Genomic DNA, 19,765 nt, shown 5'->3' on the forward strand with positions numbered 1-19,765 from the left:
TGGTTTTGTTTATTTATTCACTTTTACCAAAGGCCCATACAAGTAGGTAACTTATATTTGGGGTATTTAGCTGAAATTGCCATTCTCAATTTCTTACAAGTAGTGCAGGTATGTTAAACTATTTGATATGCTAACAGTCAGCAATCAGGATGAGAGTAATGGGGAAAGCAAAAGTGTCAAATCAATGAAAGCAACTAATATGCAGGTTCTGAATATGTCTTATGGTAATTAAAAAAAACAATCTGGATATATAAGCTGTCAGAAGGCAGTGTGACTATATGTTGGAAAGTTGTTAATGTTAAAGAAAAACAAACAGGGTAACTTGTGTACAAATGCAGCACAACACTGCAAGGTTATCTTTTATCTCTTATTGCCTTTACTGAGAAATTCATTACAGTAGATGTCATCTGTTGTGGCGCAGTTTTGATACACAGATTCTTCTTGGTCTTCTGTGTCATCATAGTGGCGATAGTTGCTCTGCTGTTTGGAGGTCGATACCTTTGAGCACACCATGACTTCCTCATTTGCATAAATCTAAAAAAGAGCCAACAGACAACAAACATATGAGAGGACGACTTAATCACAAAATCATTATTCATATTTTTTGAAGAAAAGAATCAGTAATTAAACGTTTCCTTTTTCGAGAGAGTCTAAAAATGTCATAATCATCACTTATCCATGAATGTTTCAATTAACAACCACCACAACATCAACCATGAAATTTCATGTATATGTTTGTGCAACCAGACAAACTATCATGTTTTGTTGACCCCCCCTGACCTTTGATCGGGCAAATATGTCCACATGTGCCTGATTGAAATCCAAATCTAAAGGATACGTTCAAGAGGATAAACCTCTTCAGTTTGGAGGTTTTCTCAGCTCGCCCCACTAAGCTCATTAATCTAACATGTACACAAAGAGGCAGACTGCAGTACATTTGCTGAGCACATTCATAGTTTCAAGGGTATAAACCCTTTTGATTTTGATGATCCCACAGTCTTTCCAGTTGTACCGCCCTAAAAACACCCACTTATTTAGCCCCATGAATAGTGACATCATCAGTGAGCGGTTCTGCCCAACACTTTTATAATGTGGATTGTAAAGAACAACAAGGCTTTGGACTTTTGCTTTCTTACATCTTCACCGATCACTTCCTCTACGTCTGCCTGCTTGATTACGTTTTGGTTCACGATGACTCCAGCTCCTGCAAACACACAACCCAAGAAAAGGTTAGGCTACACAATTAGTTTGCATGCATTTGTATGTGTTTTTGCTTGTGGGTGCACAGTTCTGTGCATGTGTTTGTATGTAAAACGTACCTTTTACTTTGTAGCATTTGTATTTACAAAGTAGGACAAGGGCAAGTATCAATATGAGCAGCAGTACAGTGGGCACAATGAAAACCACGGGGTGTAAGAGTGAAGTCACTAAAAAAACACAGAGAGAGAGAGAACAGAATAGAACACACGCCTTCTGAAAATACACATCGGCAGCACAATCCTTGATCTGTTAACACAATCTTCAGGGCAGCAGAAGTGACAACACACATCATAGCTGTCGCCTCACAGCATTTGATGCTTTCATGTTCCCTTTTTTTTTTAATAACAGCATTGCGTGTTCTGACATAGACGCATGCAAACACACACACACACACACACACAGACACCCACACACACACACACACACACACACACACACACCCACACACACACACACACACCCACCCACACACACACACACACACACACAAACCTTCGATAGGATTTGTTGAGATATATGTTGATTGTGATGTGACAGGCTCTGTGGTGATGATAGAGATCGCAGCGCTCGTGTTCTGTGGAGAAACTGGCAGAAATAATGATTCTTAGGATCTTTTTCGCTGCAACATGACAAAGTTGATCTGTGACCTCTCACCTTTGACTTCCAGCTTAACAGCAGAGAAAACACCCAGGCCATTGTTTCTCTCGACACCACAAAGGAACCACCCAGAATCCTTTTGGGCCAAATTGGTGATGGTCACTGTGAATTTCCCAGACTCCTCGTCACCAGTAAGTGTGAACTTTCCATTCAGTTTTCTGTTAGAGGTGACCACTGCCGTCTGCAGACATATGGAGGGCTGCCTTCCTCTGCAGATGTACTTCAGGTTGTTCTGGTACTTAGAGTCATATGGACAAGGGATGGACACTGAACCTTCCTCATGACTGTGGATTTCAGTGAACTGATCACAGCAGCTGTCTGTCAGTGAGGGAAACTAAATCAGCCACACAACAACCACTACAGCAGAACATGAAAATGAATCATCAAATGACATGAATAAGGTTTTATATTCAGCTCATTGTTTGATGTTTTCTGGTTCCTCCACATGATAAATAAGCAGTAATAATTAAATAAGTACAGTCAGTTTACAGTAGAACATTCAGGTGATCCTGTTCTATTTTCTTCAGTCAAAAGCCACCTCTAATAATCATTGTCTTCACAAACTATTTATTTATTCATTCATAACATTTTGTTTGTTTGTTTACCTGGCACTACGTCCAGTCTTACTTCAGCAGGTAAGAAATCCTTTAAAAATCTAGTCACCCCACACCAGTATTTCCCAGCATCCACAGAGCTCAGATCAAAGATGGTGGTTGTGAGGACTCGTTTGTTTATGTCATCAGAGATGGAGTATTTGTTCTTGTTTGCTTGTGTAGTCATAATAAGAACATCATTATTGCCACAGTCATTCCTGCACAGGTATTTCTCATAAGACTCGTAACCCCCTGCATAGGGGCAGGAAACATTAACATCTCTCCCTTCATATCCAGACACATGGATCAGTGGTGCTGCACCGCTCACACAGCTCAGAGCTACTGCAACGAGAAGAAGACATCAAGTATAAAAAAACACTGCTGGAAACACGTCTTCATCCACTGTAACTTGTGGTTGTTTTCAGTTACAGTAAACTGCAGGTCACAGATGTGTGTATTTACTGTAACACAGAACACATCTGTTGTGATGTCTTCATTCATGATCATTGTCACTCTTTAAGTTTAATTTACAAGACAAATTGACAGATATACAGCACATTTGTTGTTTTGTACAGTGTGTGACATTTTTCCTTCTTTTCGCATCTTAAACTGATCATAATAAAAAACAAAGAACTTACTGCAGAGGATGAACAGCAGGGTTTGAAGGCTCCACATCGTCATATTACTGCAAAGAAACAGACACTGCAGCTGATGTGGTTGTAAATAATTGATGCTACTGTGTGAATGTGGGAACTGATTCTTCACACGAACAACAGTGTATATAATATGTTACAGTTTTTTTTTCGATCGCTAACATGCATTGGTCAAAACTGAAGTCACGGTGTTGTCAGCGTTATGGTTGAACAAGCTCATTTTGAGTCATTAAGGAAGTGCTCTGGTGGTTTGAGTGAGTTTTCGAAGTGAGATTAACTGTTTAATCAAGATGCTTTTTGGTAATGCAGACTGTATGAAGCGTTTTGAAAAAGTGGCCTCAGTCATGACCAATGCTTGTTAGCAATTGAAAAAAACTGTAAGAATGTCAATGCGTGCTAATTATAACACCTACATGATGTGTCAGAAAATGCTGGATATGTTGACGTCTCTCTGAGAGAACATCAGACTGACTGAATGACTGAATCATTTCATATGATTTCTTCATATAAAGATATATTTTAGATATTTTAGAGCTTGTATTTCCTGTCTTGTTGTCACAACCAGGCTTATACACAGGACGCAGATGCAGGGTATCAGAGTCTTTATTAGTAATTCAGGTTTAATTCCAAGGCAGAGAAAAAAAGCAGGCTATGAAATACTATCTATGACGTGCTTCTTCACGAAGAAGCAGGTTTAATCAATACCAAAAATAAAAATCACTCCAATAAGGGAGGAAAAAGACTACATGGAACATAAACGGAAAATCACTCTAGCTTCAGAGGAAAAAGGAACAAAAAAAAAATAGAAACAACAAAAAACTCTCCTAAAACTGGAGGTACTATGATATAAAAAGGTAAGTAAATAAAAATCACTCCACACGGAGGAAACAAAAGGCTATGCAAACATTAACTAGGAAATTCAACTAAGATATAAAACTTACAACAAAAAATCTCTCACTTGGAGGAAACCGACAAGAACTGCGGCAATGACTGTGATCCAAAACTGTGAAGACGGCTGGGGTGAACGCACATGAACCAAGACGAACACACTGGCACAAGACAAGGGGAGACGCAGACTATTTGAACACATGAGGGTAATGAGGAGCAGGTGAACACAATCGGGAATCAGGGAAGACAATCAGACCGGTGACACATGAGGAAGGGCAAGTGACCTGAAACGAGAGGAGAGTTACTTCTTTCAAAATAAAACAGGAAATGACAAGACAAAAAAGACCCAAGACAAGACAACCCCACCACGGTGTGACACTTGTTTCCTTTGGTAGATTTTATAAAGTGAGAGAGTTAATACAGTCTTCAGCAACTTGTAAACACTGTTGAAATATGTTTTATACATTGGACAATAATAGTTTCAAAACTCTAAAAAGAGGAACAGTGTGTGTGAGCCATCATGTCATTGACACTGGATATCCAAAGGGTCAATGACCACAGAGGAAACTGAAATCTAACTACTTCCAAGAATGTATCCTCTAAATAACAATTACCATTCGGTCTTATGCTTATGTGCCTGCACAATCAGTGAACAAAAAATATCCAAAAAGTTTTTAAATGAATGGACAGGGAGTCCATTTTGGATTCTTCTGTCTGTAGGATCATACAGTGTCATTCTGAATTTAGTGTAATGTTAAAAGATCACCAGCAGAGGTCCGACTGTGTGTTTTGGAGGAAGTGGGCCGCTACATTTTCAGAAAACTGTGGTTGCGTGTGTGCATGTGTGCGTGTGTGTGCGTGCATGTGTGCGTGTGTGTGTGAGTTTTTTTTATGTCCCATTTATAGAGTGAACAAAAAACAATATCTTTGAATTGTTTTAATGATGATTATGATTCGTAAAGACGTGGTTTTGTTTATTTATTCACTTTTACCAAAGGCCCATACAAGTAGGTAACTTATATTTGGGGTATTTAGCTGAAATTGCCATTCTCAATTTCTTACAAGTAGTGCAGGTATGTTAAACTATTTGATATGCTAACAGTCAGCAATCAGGATGAGAGTAATGGGGAAAGCAAAAGTGTCAAATCAATGAAAGCAACTAATATGCAGGTTCTGAATATGTCTTATGGTAATTAAAAAAAACAATCTGGATATATAAGCTGTCAGAAGGCAGTGTGACTATATGTTGGAAAGTTGTTAATGTTAAAGAAAAACAAACAGGGTAACTTGTGTACAAATGCAGCACAACACTGCAAGGTTATCTTTTATCTCTTATTGCCTTTACTGAGAAATTCATTACAGTAGATGTCATCTGTTGTGGCGCAGTTTTGATACACAGAGTCTTCTTGGTCTTCTGTGTCATCATAGTGGCGATAGTTGCTCTGCTGTTTGGAGGTCGACACCTTTGAGCACACCATGACTTCCTCATTTGCATAAATCTAAAAAAGAGCCAACAGACAACAAACATATGAGAGGACGACTTAATCACAAAATCATTATTCATATTTTTTGAAGAAAAGAATCAGTAATTAAACGTTTCCTTTTTCGAGAGAGTCTAAAAATGTCATAATCATCACTTATCCATGAATGTTTCAATTAACAACCACCACAACATCAACCATGAAATTTCATGTATATGTTTGTGCAACCAGACAAACTATCATGTTTTGTTGACCCCCCCTGACCTTTGATCGGGCAAATATGTCCACATGTGCCTGATTGAAATCCAAATCTAAAGGATACATTCAAGAGGATAAACCTCTTCAGTTTGGAGGTTTTCTCAGCTCGCCCCACTAAGCTCATTAATCTAACATGTACACAAAGAGGCAGACTGCAGTACATTTGCTGAGCACATTCATAGTTTCAAGGGTATAAACCCTTTTGATTTTGATGATCCCACAGTCTTTCCAGTTGTACCGCCCTAAAAACACCCACTTATTTAGCCCCATGAATAGTGACATCATCAGTGAGCGGTTCTGCCCAACACTTTTATAATGTGGATTGTAAAGAACAACAAGGCTTTGGACTTTTGCTTTCTTACATCTTCACCGATCACTTCCTCTACATCTGCCTGCTTGATTACGTTTTGGTTCACGATGACTCCAGCTCCTGCAAACACACAACCCAAGAAAAGGTTAGGCTACACAATTAGTTTGCATGCATTTGTATGTGTTTTTGCTTGTGGGTGCACAGTTCTGTGCATGTGTTTGTATGTAAAACGTACCTTTTACTTTGTAGCATTTGTATTTACAAAGTAGGACAAGGGCAAGTATCAATATGAGCAGCAGTACAGTGGGCACAATGAAAACCACGGGGTGTAAGAGTGAAGTCACTAAAAAAACACACACAGAGAGAGAACAGAATAGAACACACGCCTTCTGAAAATACACATCGGCAGCACAATCCTTGATCTGTTAACACAATCTTCAGGGCAGCAGAAGTGACAACACACATCATAGCTGTCGCCTCACAGCATTTGATGCTTTCATGGTCCCTTTCTTTTTTTAATAACAGCATTGCGTGTTCTGACATAGAAGCATGCAAACACACACACACACACACACACACACAACACACACACACACACACACACAACACCCACACACACACCCACACACACACACACACACACACACAGACAGACTATTGGTCATTTAGGAGGATATTGCCTTTGCTTACATTCACTACCTGAAGACTTAAGTGTGTGTATGTGTGTGTGTGTGTGTGTGTGTGTGTGTGTGTGTGTGTGTGTGTGTGTCATCATTGCAAAATGTGACACCTGCTGTAGTGGGAACAACCAAAAAGGGGTTTTGAGTACTTTGGTAGGTATTTATATGTCTGTCTGTCTGGATAGATTTTGGGTGTGGTTCGACATCCACATCGTCCCAAGATGGCCTTTAGTGTGACTTTGATAACACACACACACACACACACACACACACACACACACACACACACACACACACACGCTTACCTTTGATAGGTTTATCAGTGATCTGGGTTGATTGTGATTTGACAGTTGCGGTCTGACTGGTGATAGGGATTATTGTCCTGGTTGGAAAAACTGCCAGAAGAAAATATTCTTTGTAAACATTGTTATTTTTAGTCACGCCATCAGGGGGCTCTGGGGATATTGACATCAGTCATTAGTGACGACGAGTCGGTCATCGGTTATTCAGTGGCACCAACAGGTTAAACGTTTCACTTAACCAGTGAAATATCTCCTGGTGCAAGTAAAGCCACTGTGCAGCCTTGAAGGAATATAAAAACAGTTTTGCTACTTTTCAGTTTAAGTAAAATCCAGAAGGAAGGAGGAGGGGTTAAACCCATTATGTGATGGTGACATGATACAGACCTGAGCGAACTGAACCACCAGGACACTAAGTTTATACAACAGAGATCAAACCTGGATATAACAACTGCATTTATTTTTACCCGTCTCTGACACTCATTACTTTCATAATCTTACCTGCTGACAGGTGAATCTTGGTGTAGTCTCCAATACTCCACTGTGAGTCTGAACCACACCAGTATGTCCCAGCATCACCTGCTCTCAGCTCTGTGATCCTCACAGAGAAAGAGCTGGAAGAAGCGTCATCCTGCAGTGTGAACCTGTTCCTAGTCTGGCCTGAGTTCTGACTCGTCACCTGGATTTCACAGTTATTTCGGCGGTTTCCCTTACAGAGGAACTTCCTGTTTGTCCTGTGTTGGCTTGGATAGGGACACTGCATAGTAAGAGGATGTCCCACGGTGCCGCTCAGGCTTATCGACTTCACACAGCACCACTCTGTCAGACAGAAGGAGGGTTGAGTTAATTTATTTAATAACAAGGTATCCTGTATTCAGCTCAGAAATGGATTACATGAATTTTCTACAAGAGTAAGAAACAAAGTTTTGTCAATCTTCATACACCTTTGGTTCTTTAGTCATTTTTTCTCAATATCTGTGGTTCACTGCAGGTATTGTTCACTGTATTATGAGGATGATCTGTGACCTCTCACCTTTGACTTCCAGCTTAACAGCAGAGAAAACATCCAAGCCATTGTTTCTCTCGACACCGCAAAGGAACCACCCAGAATCCTTTTGGGTCAAATTGGTGATGGTCACGGTGAAGTTCCCAGACTCCTCGTCACCAGTAAGTGTGAACTTTCCATTCAGTTTTCTGTTAGAGGTGACCACTACCGTCTGCAGACATATGGAGGGCTGCCTTCCTCTGCAGATGTACTTCAGGTTGTTCTGGTACTTAGAGTCATATGGACAAGGGATGGACACTGAACCTTCCTCATGACTGTGGATTTTGTTGAACTGATCACAGCAGCTGTCTGTCAGTAACATAAATATGACATAAATACTGAGGTTTTCATGTTCAGCTGATTGATTGATGTTTTATGGAAGAACCAGTAATAACAAATTAAGTAAAGTCAGTTTACAGTAGAAAATGCAGGTGATCAGAAAAAACAGGGTATTACAAGGAGAGACAACTATATGCTTGAGTTATTCACAAGTATAGATTTAGAATAAAATACAGAAGTATCATGAACTAAACATTGCACAAGCATCGAAAGTCAAGGGTTCACTATACACAGACAGAACGAGCCTTCACAGTGTTGTATTACTAATGGAATGGATGTTAACCTGGAGCAAGCTTAAACTTAAATACTGTTACGCAGTTTAACCAAAGACACTGAATCAAATTTTATAGGATGAAAATCTGTTTGTAGATAAAATATTCATTTAAAAACTAACTCTATATATCAGATAAATTAATGAAGGAAACATATTTGTATCTGAAATGCGTTAGGCTAATGTAGAAGTATACAGTAAAAAAAAAAAAGAAAAAAAAGATCTCAAGTAAAGTACATGCACCTGAAAACCTGAAAACTGATTTACTTAGTAAGGAGGAGGAAGTAAATAAAATGGTTTTGATAACCATAATGAAATAATGAATTTACTTGTTTACCTGGCACTATGTCCAGTCTTACTTCAGCAGGGTAGTAATCCTTTCCAGTTCTGGTCACCCCACACCAGTATTTCCCAGCATCCACAGAGCTCAGATCAGAGATGGTGGTTGTGAGGACTCGTTTGTTTATGTCATCAGAGATGGAGTATTTGTTCTTGTTTGCTTGTGTAGTCATAATAAGAACATCATCACCATTGCCACAGTCATTCCTGCACAGGTATTTCTCATAAGACTCGTAACCCTCTCCATAGGGGCAGGAAATTTTAACATCTCTCCCTTCATATCCAGACACATGGATCAGTGGTGCTGCACCGCTCACACAGCTCAGAGCTAATGCAAAGAGAAGAAGACATGAAAGAGAACGTGTGCACTTTGAGTCTAATGTGGTGTCTATGAAATGATTCTTTATCATATGACGTAAACATAAATGCCACTTGTGTTACAGGTGTTTAATGAAATGACCAAATATCTAGCCACAGTATTCTGCTATATTTGCATAAATACAGATACATTTACTCATTGAATCTGAAGAACTTACTGCAGAAGATGAGCAGCAGGTTTTGAAGGTCCCTCTGCTTCATGTTCTTCCAAAGAAATAGAAACTCTTCAGAAATTGTGTCTAATAAAGAAAACGTCACACCCACAATATGTGTCAGCATGCCATGCAAACGTTGAGGCATTTCACTTCTGCATTTATATCAGCCATGTTTTATCAGCTTCAAACTCTCACACAGTTGCATCTGTGTGTAGCAAATACATTTCCTGTCTCGTGAAAGCCAAGGACTGACTCAATTGTTTTTAGTATTTCCTGATTTTCATTTGTAAAAGAGGAAAACTATGAGATTTGTCTCATGACAGTGACACTTACTGTGGGGGCATGAAAAAAAAAAAATCACCTTTATGTGAATCAGTTAAACATATGACTTCATTTTTCTTTTCTTTCCTAAATATATACAGTACATCACTGCAGGCTCAGAAATACCGACAGTTACTTTCGCTTTTGTTGGTAAGTATTTAAATGAACTGTTCACATTTCCGCCACTGAGGGGCACTGTGGCTTAATGGCTTCATACTCGGACAAGGTACATGGTACATGAGTGCAGCTGGACAGGAAAATAGCCTTTTTATTTTCTATATATATTTCTTCATGAAGAAATTATGAAGTTATTGGTTAAATTTTATTTCAGTGACACAATTGAGAAAAAAAATCTGATTATTACATTTCTATTTCATATATTTCTTAAAGTAAAGAATAGATTCATTTTTCTAAATGTATTCATACATATATATATTTTTTTTAGGGTTTTACTATTTGTTGTCTCATTTACCAATGTACCTCCCTTTAATTATTATTTTTTTTTGTGCAAACTGAACCACTGACATTCCTGAAATTTCCTTCATTGTTTTCCTCCACACTCCTCGTTCAGCTCCAGCCAAAGAGCCATTCACAAATCCATTTACCAGCCACTCAAAGTCTCGAAGTCCTGCACACGTTCTGTTTCTCAGAATCACTGGGGTCGCCTGAAAATGAAGAAATATCTGATTTTTAATCAAGATTCAAAGATGAATTGCAGAATTTAGTTTTGCCTTCAAAATGTTTGTTACAAACTTCATTTTATTTAAACTCTGGAGGCGTCAAATATCACAGCTGATGAGGGAACGTCAATACAACTAGAATGTGAAATGTGTGAGATTTTTGGTGCCAGCAGCTTTGAGCAACAGCGTCATAGTCAACAACAAAAACTGATCAAATGCAACAATGAACATTTACTCAAAGTAAATTTTACTCAGGTTTTACTGAAGTCTCTTTTAAATCTTTATAGTCTCTTCACATGGATCATCATGACAACATGCAAAGAGGGGTTGAAACTTGTGAAAGCTCACGTTTCTGTAAGGAGCGAGACTGATGGCAAGATAGTCCAATCAGCTCATGTGCAAGCCCCGCTTCAACAGTGGCCATGCAGTGCTTGATGTTTTTTTTTTTTAAAAAGGGCTTTAAACAGAATAAATGAATGAATGAAGAATCATTAATTAATACAATTAATGATCATTTTAAATTTTTGAAAATTGTTTTCATGGATTCGCTTCAGCACAGAAACTTTTCAGTCACTTAATAGAAAACAGAAACATTAATCATTATTACAGTGGCAGGCCACAGCTTCCATATAGTTGTTGTTCCAGTAGTTAACACTAACTTAAATGTAAAATATGCCTGTACTTCAATTAAAATTCTCATATTTTAGTTGATTTGATTTCTACATGTGAACTTCGAAGTGCAGTAGTCTCAGATAGTTTTCATTAAAAGTATTAAATGTAAAGTTTTTATACTCTGAAGTCCAGTAAAAACCAGACATGCTAACAACTTAAAATATTGTGCCACCATTTAAGACTCCTGACCCCACCCTGGCCAGTGCATTATAAAATGCCGGTGGTGGTATATGTGGGTGAAAGCATGCCTGTGTATTTTCCCTGAGCTCAGCCATTCCCTCGACTCCAGCTGACCACTCAGCTGTGCCTGTCGCATACTGCAGCACAAACTGTTTCCATATCTCACACACTCTCACACTGAAAGGTTAACATTAAGACCCCTGTGCGCAGGGATAAGTGTGTCCCGAATTAGCGAGGATGCCAAGGCGAGCTGGGCTGTTGCCAGGTTGGGTTGCCAAGGGGCACATGGGTGCTGCTGTGGTGGGTTGGGTTTCTGCAGTGTGGCCTGTTTGCATGTTGGCAGTGCGCAGGGCGCGTGTGCTGTGGTTGTTTCAAACTACAACTCAAGACAAACACACACACACACACACACGCACGCACACACACACACACACACACACACACACACACACACACACACACACACACAGCCCTTAGTGTGTTTGAGGGGGCTGGGGCTGTTATATATAGGTGATCCTCTCAAGTCTTCAGGGTCTATCTTAAACCTTCAAGCTATGTGTTAATGTCTCCCTCTACGTCTTACTCTCTGCTCTTGCCTTTCTCACTTATTCTCGTACATTCATGAGCTTTTTTCTACATTTTTTCTTTTTCATTTTTTATCAGGTACAACTATGAATACAAATTTTAAATAAAGAGCCAACGTTACAAACTGGAGGCATGAAGTTTGAAAGATGCTAGGGAATTACCCCCTGGGGAAAGTCTAACAAAATATGTAAATGAGTTGCATTATGGCAAGTGAATGATTTAGGGTTTTTGGTGCCAGGGACTAGATGTCACAACATCTCTTTAAAATCTATCAGTTATAAGTACCCCCAGATTTATGTGGAGTGCAATACTAAATCACTGAAGTGTCCTTTTAAGTGTTTGAAAGTGATTGACAGTATTTTAGCAGCCATGCTGTTTATCTCTCATTCTCTCTTTGTGCTCTGTAGTAGTGGCATTACGACAGTTTTGGGTTTCAGAACACGCCGATTGTATGATGCTGGACAGGAATAAAGAATGATTGATTTGATTCTGTAACACAGCACAAGTGGTTTGTCTCTGCAGAGGGAGGTGTGTGTGTGTGTGTGTGTGTGTGTGTATATATGTATGTGGGAGGGGACATTCCTTCCATTCTTGTTCTTCCTGAGGAAAGAGGGAAAGCATCACACACACACACACACACACACACACACACACACACACACACACACATACACACAAACACAACTGCTGACGGCAGGCGGAGGGAAAGGTGCACATACACCCCTCTAAGGTTATTCACACATCCGCCTTCCTTCTTTCAGCTCTCCACCCATCAAGCCCCAACAGTCTCAACCATCCATCCATCTAAAAGTAGCTTTTTATTTTGACAGGCAAGTTTCTGTTGCTATAAAGCTACATCACTGAACCCTGTCCTGTAGCTTCAGCCATGCAAAGGTCTATATGTTAAGACATACAGGAGTTTACAGGAGTTTAAACTTATGTGATGGTTCAGGCCACAGGAGTCCTCTCTCATGAAACTCAAGGGAAAAACATTAGCACAGTAGCTATTGAACTGTACCTGGTTGACTGTGGTGGAAAATATAATTGCTTCTCCTTCTTTCACTATGCAGTGAATGAATGCGCGCGTGCACACACACACACACCAGGGAAAGAGGATGCCAACTAGAACAGTGGCTCGTCAAAGCTCCGCAGGGGTAGCAACGCCAGCACTGACGCACTGCTGCTCTCCTGCCAGCTAATGGTCACTGAACACTCATAATGGTTTTTTCTTTCGGGCAGTCAGGTGGACAAAATCTCTTTGTCTGGATCCATGTGTGCCAACATAAAGGCTAATAACTTTTGGTCCTTCATTTTACAACTAACTTCACTTGCCAGTTGGTTTTAATTATCTGCACCCCAACCTCACCGAGCCTCAGTGTGACATACATAATGTGACGCACAGGGCCAGGTTTGTTAATAACATGTGATGCCGTGTCCTTATGTCAGGATATATAGTTCATACTGGCACATTCACAAACAAACAGAGAGTTAAATGGATAAATCAAACAGACGGGCAGGTTGAAGGATTGCGTTTTATTCTCTGTAAATATAAAGACCCTTTGAACTCATTAGCAAAAACACACACACACACACGCTCACGCACACACACACACACACACACACACACACAAACACAAACTTAGTACATAAAGACTCACAGAGCTGCATACTGTACACTTCTGTCAGAAGACTCCTAAATTTTACAGAGAGCTTTTTACAAAGCAAACTTTCATTTCAAGAATGATCACACAAGCGGTATCGTCATGAGAATAAAAACTTGAAGCAGTTAGGCACATATTTAATTTAAGCTTATCATCCATTCCTTCGTTTGCTGTCTCACTTATGCACAAACACATTTACACACAGTCATATGGAGACATTTCAGATTAGGCAACGCTTTGGCTGCTAAAATGTCCAACCGTCTTTTCTGCTGCAAGGTAAAGGTAAGTTGTGCAGCAGTGCAGAGTCTGAAGAAGTAGCCTTTAGCAATGGCCGGGGGGGGTGGGGGGTGGGGTGTGTGTGATCCTGCTTATCTCTCTGACAGTGTCCAAGATAATGTCACTCCATCCTGATCTCTCAGTCTGTGTCTATTTGACAGGGGTTTGTTCCCACTTTCTGCGCTCTGGTGTACAGCTTCAGGAAGTCCTTGTAGCGAGGTGCACAGCCGAGCCAGGCTTCACCAAAATGGACAGAGCCAGTTAAAAGGTACTCGTCCTCTCCAGGATGGACGCCGCACTGCAAGGGAATATTGACATGTCCGCTCCAGCTCCGCCCTCTGGCTCCACCCCAAGCAAACACCCTGCTCTTCTGACGAAACAGCCGGCTCAGGGTCACCACGGCGGTGGAGTGGCCGTTAGTACCTGACGCCACACCTCGAAAGATGCCACTCCCAGCTACAGACACAGAGAAGATCAAGTCAGTGAATCCAGCTTAAGTTATCGAGTGTGAATTAAAGCAAGACTAAATAACTTTTGGAAACAATCAAAACACAATCTCTCTCTAAATGAAGTTGATTCAAAAGGCAATAACACAGAATAAACAATTAAGATATAATGTGTTATAGTTTTCTTATATCCCGTTTTTCCAGCCCTTGTGCTAAGCTAACCCTCTGCTTGTGGTAGCTTCATATTGACATGACAGTGGAATTGATCCCAAAATGTGAGTTTGTGTATTTATTTACCAAAGTCACTGGTACACACAGCCATGAGGAGTTCTTCGTCTGAACAAGGTTTACAGGTGACTAAAATGGAAAAGATGAAAAAAAGAAGATACCGTAAACATTGTTAATAAATATAATTTTACGTAACATCAGAAAGCACAAAAGTTCTTTCCTCATTAGCTTTTGTGTTATCCCGAAATATGTTTAACCCTTCAGTCTGTTTCCTGCTCTCTCTGTGTTGGTGTTTCGGAGACATCAAAGGAAGTAGAGAATATGTGAATGAGAACAGCAGGTGAGGCAAGAGACGTAATCAGAGAATTACCCCTTGACCCTGTCAGCTATAAAAACAGCTATAAAACGCCAAGACACACACACACACACACACACACACACACACAGACACACACACACACACACACACACACAGGCCTGGACAGGCTGCAGTCCAGCCTTCCTGTCCACCCACTGCCCGTCCCCTCCACCACATCGCTTTATTCATACGGGTGGGCTACCCAAAATTCCTTGCTTTTAGCAGGGATCTGTTCTTGATTGACAGCTGAGAGACGATTGGCTGACCCCTGTGCTTGACCCGAACAAGACCTTTTGATTGGCATGCTTGTTTTCATAAGACTGTCTGAGACACGGGGGTGTGGGAGGGAGGAAGTGGGGGAGGAGAGAGTGTCAAAGAGGGGCAGCATGTAGGTGAGATGAAGAAATGAGGGTGAAACGACCAAGGGGCCTGTTGCACCCAGAACCTTTTTCTCTTAACTCAACTCTAGTCTGTCACATTCACTTAATGTCAGTGAGCTGTGTCAGGTCCAAAGAGTTTAAAAGACCATTTTAGCCAATTATCTACAAATTGCATATAATTTAGAAAACAATTGACAGCGTGAAGGTCAACTACCAAGAAAACTGAAACCTATGAGACAGTTAATTGATCACAGTGAATAATTTGCCTTTTTTCCAGCTCTTTGTTCAGTGTTATGTTTCAGTGTTATCATTAATCGTCATCCGGTGACAATGGCACAAGCAGGAAATGTATTTAAAACTCTTGCGTGTTTGTGCATTCAAGTGCAAAAACATGCTGCCCTGTGGTTTTGAATTTTGCTCTTCACAAAGCTTGTGTGCTTATTGTTTATCTTACAGATATTATTTTTATCCACCAATTATAAAAGCAATGAATTTTGACAGCCAATTCGTCAAGAACTGGATATCAGAGTTACCTTTTAAGCACCAGCAGTGAAAAAGTTTTAAACAGACCTCGTTTACAACTGCATTATGATGCAAATATCATCAAACATGTGGGAGAAAACTTAAAAAAGAAAATTAATTTCTCTAATGATACAGGATTAATGCCATCTGCATAACACAAGAGCTGAATGCAAATAAGAACCACATCTTCTTTTACTTGAGGAACTTGTGTTTAAGAAAAAGATGTGTGCATGCACTGACTCACGTACCTACACCAGGGTGCAGGAATGGGTACATGTGTGCCCCGGGCCCCTGACTGGGCACCAGTTCATACTGGAAAGTGGTGATCCTCCGGCTGATATCCGTCTGTGGGATGGCTTCCACAAAGAGAGCCCCCTCTGCCAGGCTGAAACAGTGCACTGTGCCATGAGCCTGGTCCCTCTCTGCCAGCAGCAGTCTCAGGTCCCCGGCATGCTCCAGATACACATGAGAACCCTGAAGCAGGAGGGCCAGGAGGACACATATTCAGAAAAAGCTACATCCACTGGACACATCATGCTGCAAATTTGTCATTCTGATTGTTAAACCTGTAAATCAATAGAACTCCAACAGTGAGTCATGCAAACTCTAGATATGCTGAGGCAAAGGTGGTGGTCATACTCTACCTGGGAGTAAGTATATGGTTTGATGCACACATGGAGACCTGCCATGTGTCCTGATGAAGACTCAGTGTTTGGCCGCAGGTTGACAATGATGGCTCCAATGGGGTAGAGCCACTCCAGAGACCCCTGAGAGCAGCGAAGGTAGACCTGCTCCACATCTCTGCGGTGCGACTCATGGCTCAAACCACTGCATACGAAAAGACAGGTTGATTTTTTAAATTTATTTATTTTTTACATCTTTCACATTAGGCTTGTTGACCCTTATCCAGAGCACAGAATAACATCACAACATAACATCAACATTCACTTAGAAAAAACTCAAACTGGACTGATGCGGTCCCCTGTCTCTGATGCGCATAAGCTACCTCAGCACCAGGAACTGATTGGGCTATTAAGCCGTTAAGAGCTTTACAACAGAGTATAGGCCTTCATTTTTATGACTTGGGGACTTTGAGGTATGATCAAAGGTGCCATATGGCTGTATTTACTTAAGATAGGAACTGGAGCAGAGAGATTTTTGAAATCTTCAATGAAGCATATTTTAGATGTTGGACTATGGTGAGATTCTTGTCAAAAATAGCCCCTTAAAGTCAAATGAAGGCACCTTTCTTGTCTACATATGATTTGTTTTAGTCGTTGTGTGAGACATTTTCTGAGGAATGACTAAGGGTAAAAAGATTTAGATAAAAATTTTCATACTGAGATCTGACAGCATTACATTTCTGAGAAGTCCCCACAAGTTACGGTACAAAAAAGCCAAAAACACCCTCAATCTCAACAGCACATCTTGTAACAAAAACAACAATAAAGTTATTTTACTCTAACCTTTCAGTGCCTTTCCTGAGAATTACATAAAATCTTAATTAAACATCCATGCCTCTAATGACTCCTTTGAGCGTCAAAATCCAGTGTAATGGACTCACACGACTCAGGCTCCTGCGTTTCCAGAATTGTACACAAAAAGATGATCCTTCCTTATGGTCTTCTTTAAGAAAACAATGACCAACCCAACCTACGACATTCATGAATGAACTTCTCTTTGTCACGTTTGATAACGGTATCCGCCTGTGACTGATTGATATGATATCCGCTCCTCAACTGACATTGATCATTAGTCCTTTGTTCAGCTCCATCCTCACCTTCCTCGCCAGCTACACTGGTCGCTGGAGTACTGTGCCACCGCCCGACACAGGAGCACAGCTGTGATCCAGTGCGCAGCCCACGGCCGGAGCATGGTGCAGGCAGTCCGCCCCGGCGGTCACCGGATCCCGCACACCAGACCAGCCAGCCAGCCAGCCGCGCACTCTGCAGCTCCCGAACCGCAACGATCCGGTGAAATATCCCCCCTGAGCTCCGTGCAGCGCGCGCAGCCTACATGGCGGGTTCAGCCGAGGCAAAGGCTGCGTCTGAGCCACGAAAACATTTTGACAAGAGGTTTGTAAAAGGAGCCGTGTGCGCGCGCAGCGGGACAACAGAAAAGTGTTTAAAAAACTTTTGCTGCGCGAGCTCCGCTTCACGTCACCGGGGGGCGCGTGCCAGCAGCTGACTCCGCTTGAGTGACACGCGAGCGCTCGCTCCAAACCACACCCACACGTTCCCCTGAGAGATGAGCCCTCGAGCTCTCATTTCAACATTTCAAACACCAATGAACTTTTACACAAATTAAACTGGACTCATAACTCGTGATAGCATACTGGCTTTGAGTGAATACTGTAATATTTTGAAACATAGACAATAAAGAACAACAGAAGGAAAGAAAAATGTAACTTGGCTCAGAAACGGCAAAATACATTTAGCAAAGTCCACATCTGTTTGCCAAATAAGTTCTAGGATATTCAGCCTGTCAGCTCCTTATGCAGGCTACAGGTTCCTCACAATACCACAGACAACAGTACAAGCCTGTGTGTGTGTGTGTGTGTGTGTGTGTGTGTGTGTCTGTGTCTGTGTGCGCGCGCGCGCCTGTTGGCTTTATGAACAGATGGATCATATTATCTCAGTGAAAATTAGAGCAGCATGCAAATCTGGAGCAACAGCATCCTACGTCTTCTACAACTCCCTCAAACACCAGCACTCATGAAATAGTCAACCTCCTGCTGTTGAACACTGTTCACATATTTGACGTTACCTGACCGCAGGATAAATAATTTAAGTGTGACTTGATCCTTTGATGCCAGTATTAATTGTAGGCTGTAAGTAATATTCCTGCACCATTCCCATTATTGCCCCGCCGTGTTATTTCCACAGCCCATCCTCTCTTTGGAAAAAGAAAGCCCCTGACATAATAACACAAAGTCACACATGTGCTCTAAACGCCTGTTTGGTTCTCGAGCAGTTTTCCCGTGAGAAAACAGTCGGATCGGCAGGCATGTTACTGACTCGTCACATTCCCCCGCACAGCCAGAGCAATGTAACGCATTTCGAGAAATACCGAGACACAGACTCCCTTACACCCCCCCACCCCCCTCACACTCAAACACCCACATACACCCTCGCTTCTATAACGAATTCTCAATCCTGATACTGTTGTTTATGAAGCTCGGACTCCCAGTTAAAGGAGCACGACTTGTTCAGGAGCCTCATCTTATTATACATGAATTAAATTAAATACCATTTTAATTATTGTCTATTCATTTCCAACTTCAATGATTGTAACTGATGATTCTGTACATTGTGCAATAAGTGAAAGTAAAGCAACAACTGCCTGACTGAATAACTGCATGGAATAAAAACATAAAAACTTTATATATTTATAATTTGTTTTAATGTTGTAAATAAAAGGCTTATAAGTTGTTATTAAATTATTCGCTAAAGCTTTATAGATCAGCTTTAATCCATAAAGGAAGACAACTTTTGGGATGCCAGTTTATGATTAATACCTTTCACCTTCTAAGGGCTGCAGAAGATCAAAATGTATTTATTAACGACTCATTAAGCATTTATGAATAAATGAATGAATGTGTACAATGGCATATACGAACTAGAAAGGATGAACACCAGCATAAAGGATTTTTCACAACCTGGCAGCCTAGAATTTTTTTTTATTTGGCTTATAATTGATCAATAAAGCATTATCATATGATTTACTGACCATTAATAAAGCCAGTAGTTATAACTTATAAACCCTTCATACAAAGGGACTTATTAGAAAGTGATGCTACTTTAAAAAAAAGAAAAAAGGATTTGCAGTGAAGGATGGCCCTATTCAGCTC

General features: G+C 40.7%; 3 protein-coding genes across 5 annotated transcripts; all 3 read right to left on the minus strand.

The window, feature by feature from the left end:
- LOC130163439 (uncharacterized) lies at positions 1–4,883 on the minus strand. 3 transcript variants are annotated; one of them, XM_056367665.1, is made up of 8 exons: positions 4,105–4,883; positions 3,149–3,195; positions 2,523–2,684; positions 1,915–2,235; positions 1,753–1,845; positions 1,320–1,427; positions 1,137–1,204; positions 1–534 (listed from the first exon to the last, which is right to left on the minus strand). In XM_056367665.1, exons 1-8 carry the CDS (start codon positions 4,251–4,253, stop codon positions 361–363), a joined length of 1,122 nt encoding a protein of 373 aa, XP_056223640.1. In that variant the 5' UTR covers positions 4,254–4,883; the 3' UTR covers positions 1–360. The 3 variants fall into 3 exon arrangements, with proteins under 3 accessions (XP_056223640.1, XP_056223633.1, XP_056223624.1); XM_056367658.1 differs by having other exon boundaries at positions 2,523–2,849; XM_056367649.1 differs by having other exon boundaries at positions 2,523–2,852.
- A 451-nt stretch (positions 4,884–5,334) lies between these two features.
- On the minus strand, positions 5,335–9,721 carry LOC130163434 (polymeric immunoglobulin receptor-like). The gene is made up of 8 exons (XM_056367637.1): positions 9,610–9,721; positions 9,072–9,401; positions 8,113–8,433; positions 7,581–7,898; positions 7,086–7,175; positions 6,336–6,443; positions 6,153–6,220; positions 5,335–5,550 (listed from the first exon to the last, which is right to left on the minus strand). The coding sequence occupies exons 1-8, from the start codon at positions 9,650–9,652 to the stop codon at positions 5,377–5,379; spliced, it is 1,452 nt and encodes a 483-aa protein (XP_056223612.1). The 5' UTR covers positions 9,653–9,721; the 3' UTR covers positions 5,335–5,376.
- Positions 9,722–13,558: 3,837 nt separating this feature from the next.
- LOC130162918 (meteorin-like protein) lies at positions 13,559–18,066 on the minus strand. The gene is made up of 5 exons (XM_056366796.1): positions 17,696–18,066; positions 16,560–16,743; positions 16,164–16,389; positions 14,725–14,784; positions 13,559–14,437 (listed from the first exon to the last, which is right to left on the minus strand). The coding sequence occupies exons 1-5, from the start codon at positions 17,788–17,790 to the stop codon at positions 14,121–14,123; spliced, it is 882 nt and encodes a 293-aa protein (XP_056222771.1). The 5' UTR covers positions 17,791–18,066; the 3' UTR covers positions 13,559–14,120.
- Between the last annotated feature and the right edge of the window lie 1,699 nt (positions 18,067–19,765).

Source organism: Seriola aureovittata, chromosome 3, assembly GCF_021018895.1.
Source record: "Seriola aureovittata isolate HTS-2021-v1 ecotype China chromosome 3, ASM2101889v1, whole genome shotgun sequence".
Taxonomy (NCBI): Eukaryota; Metazoa; Chordata; class Actinopteri; order Carangiformes; family Carangidae; genus Seriola; species Seriola aureovittata.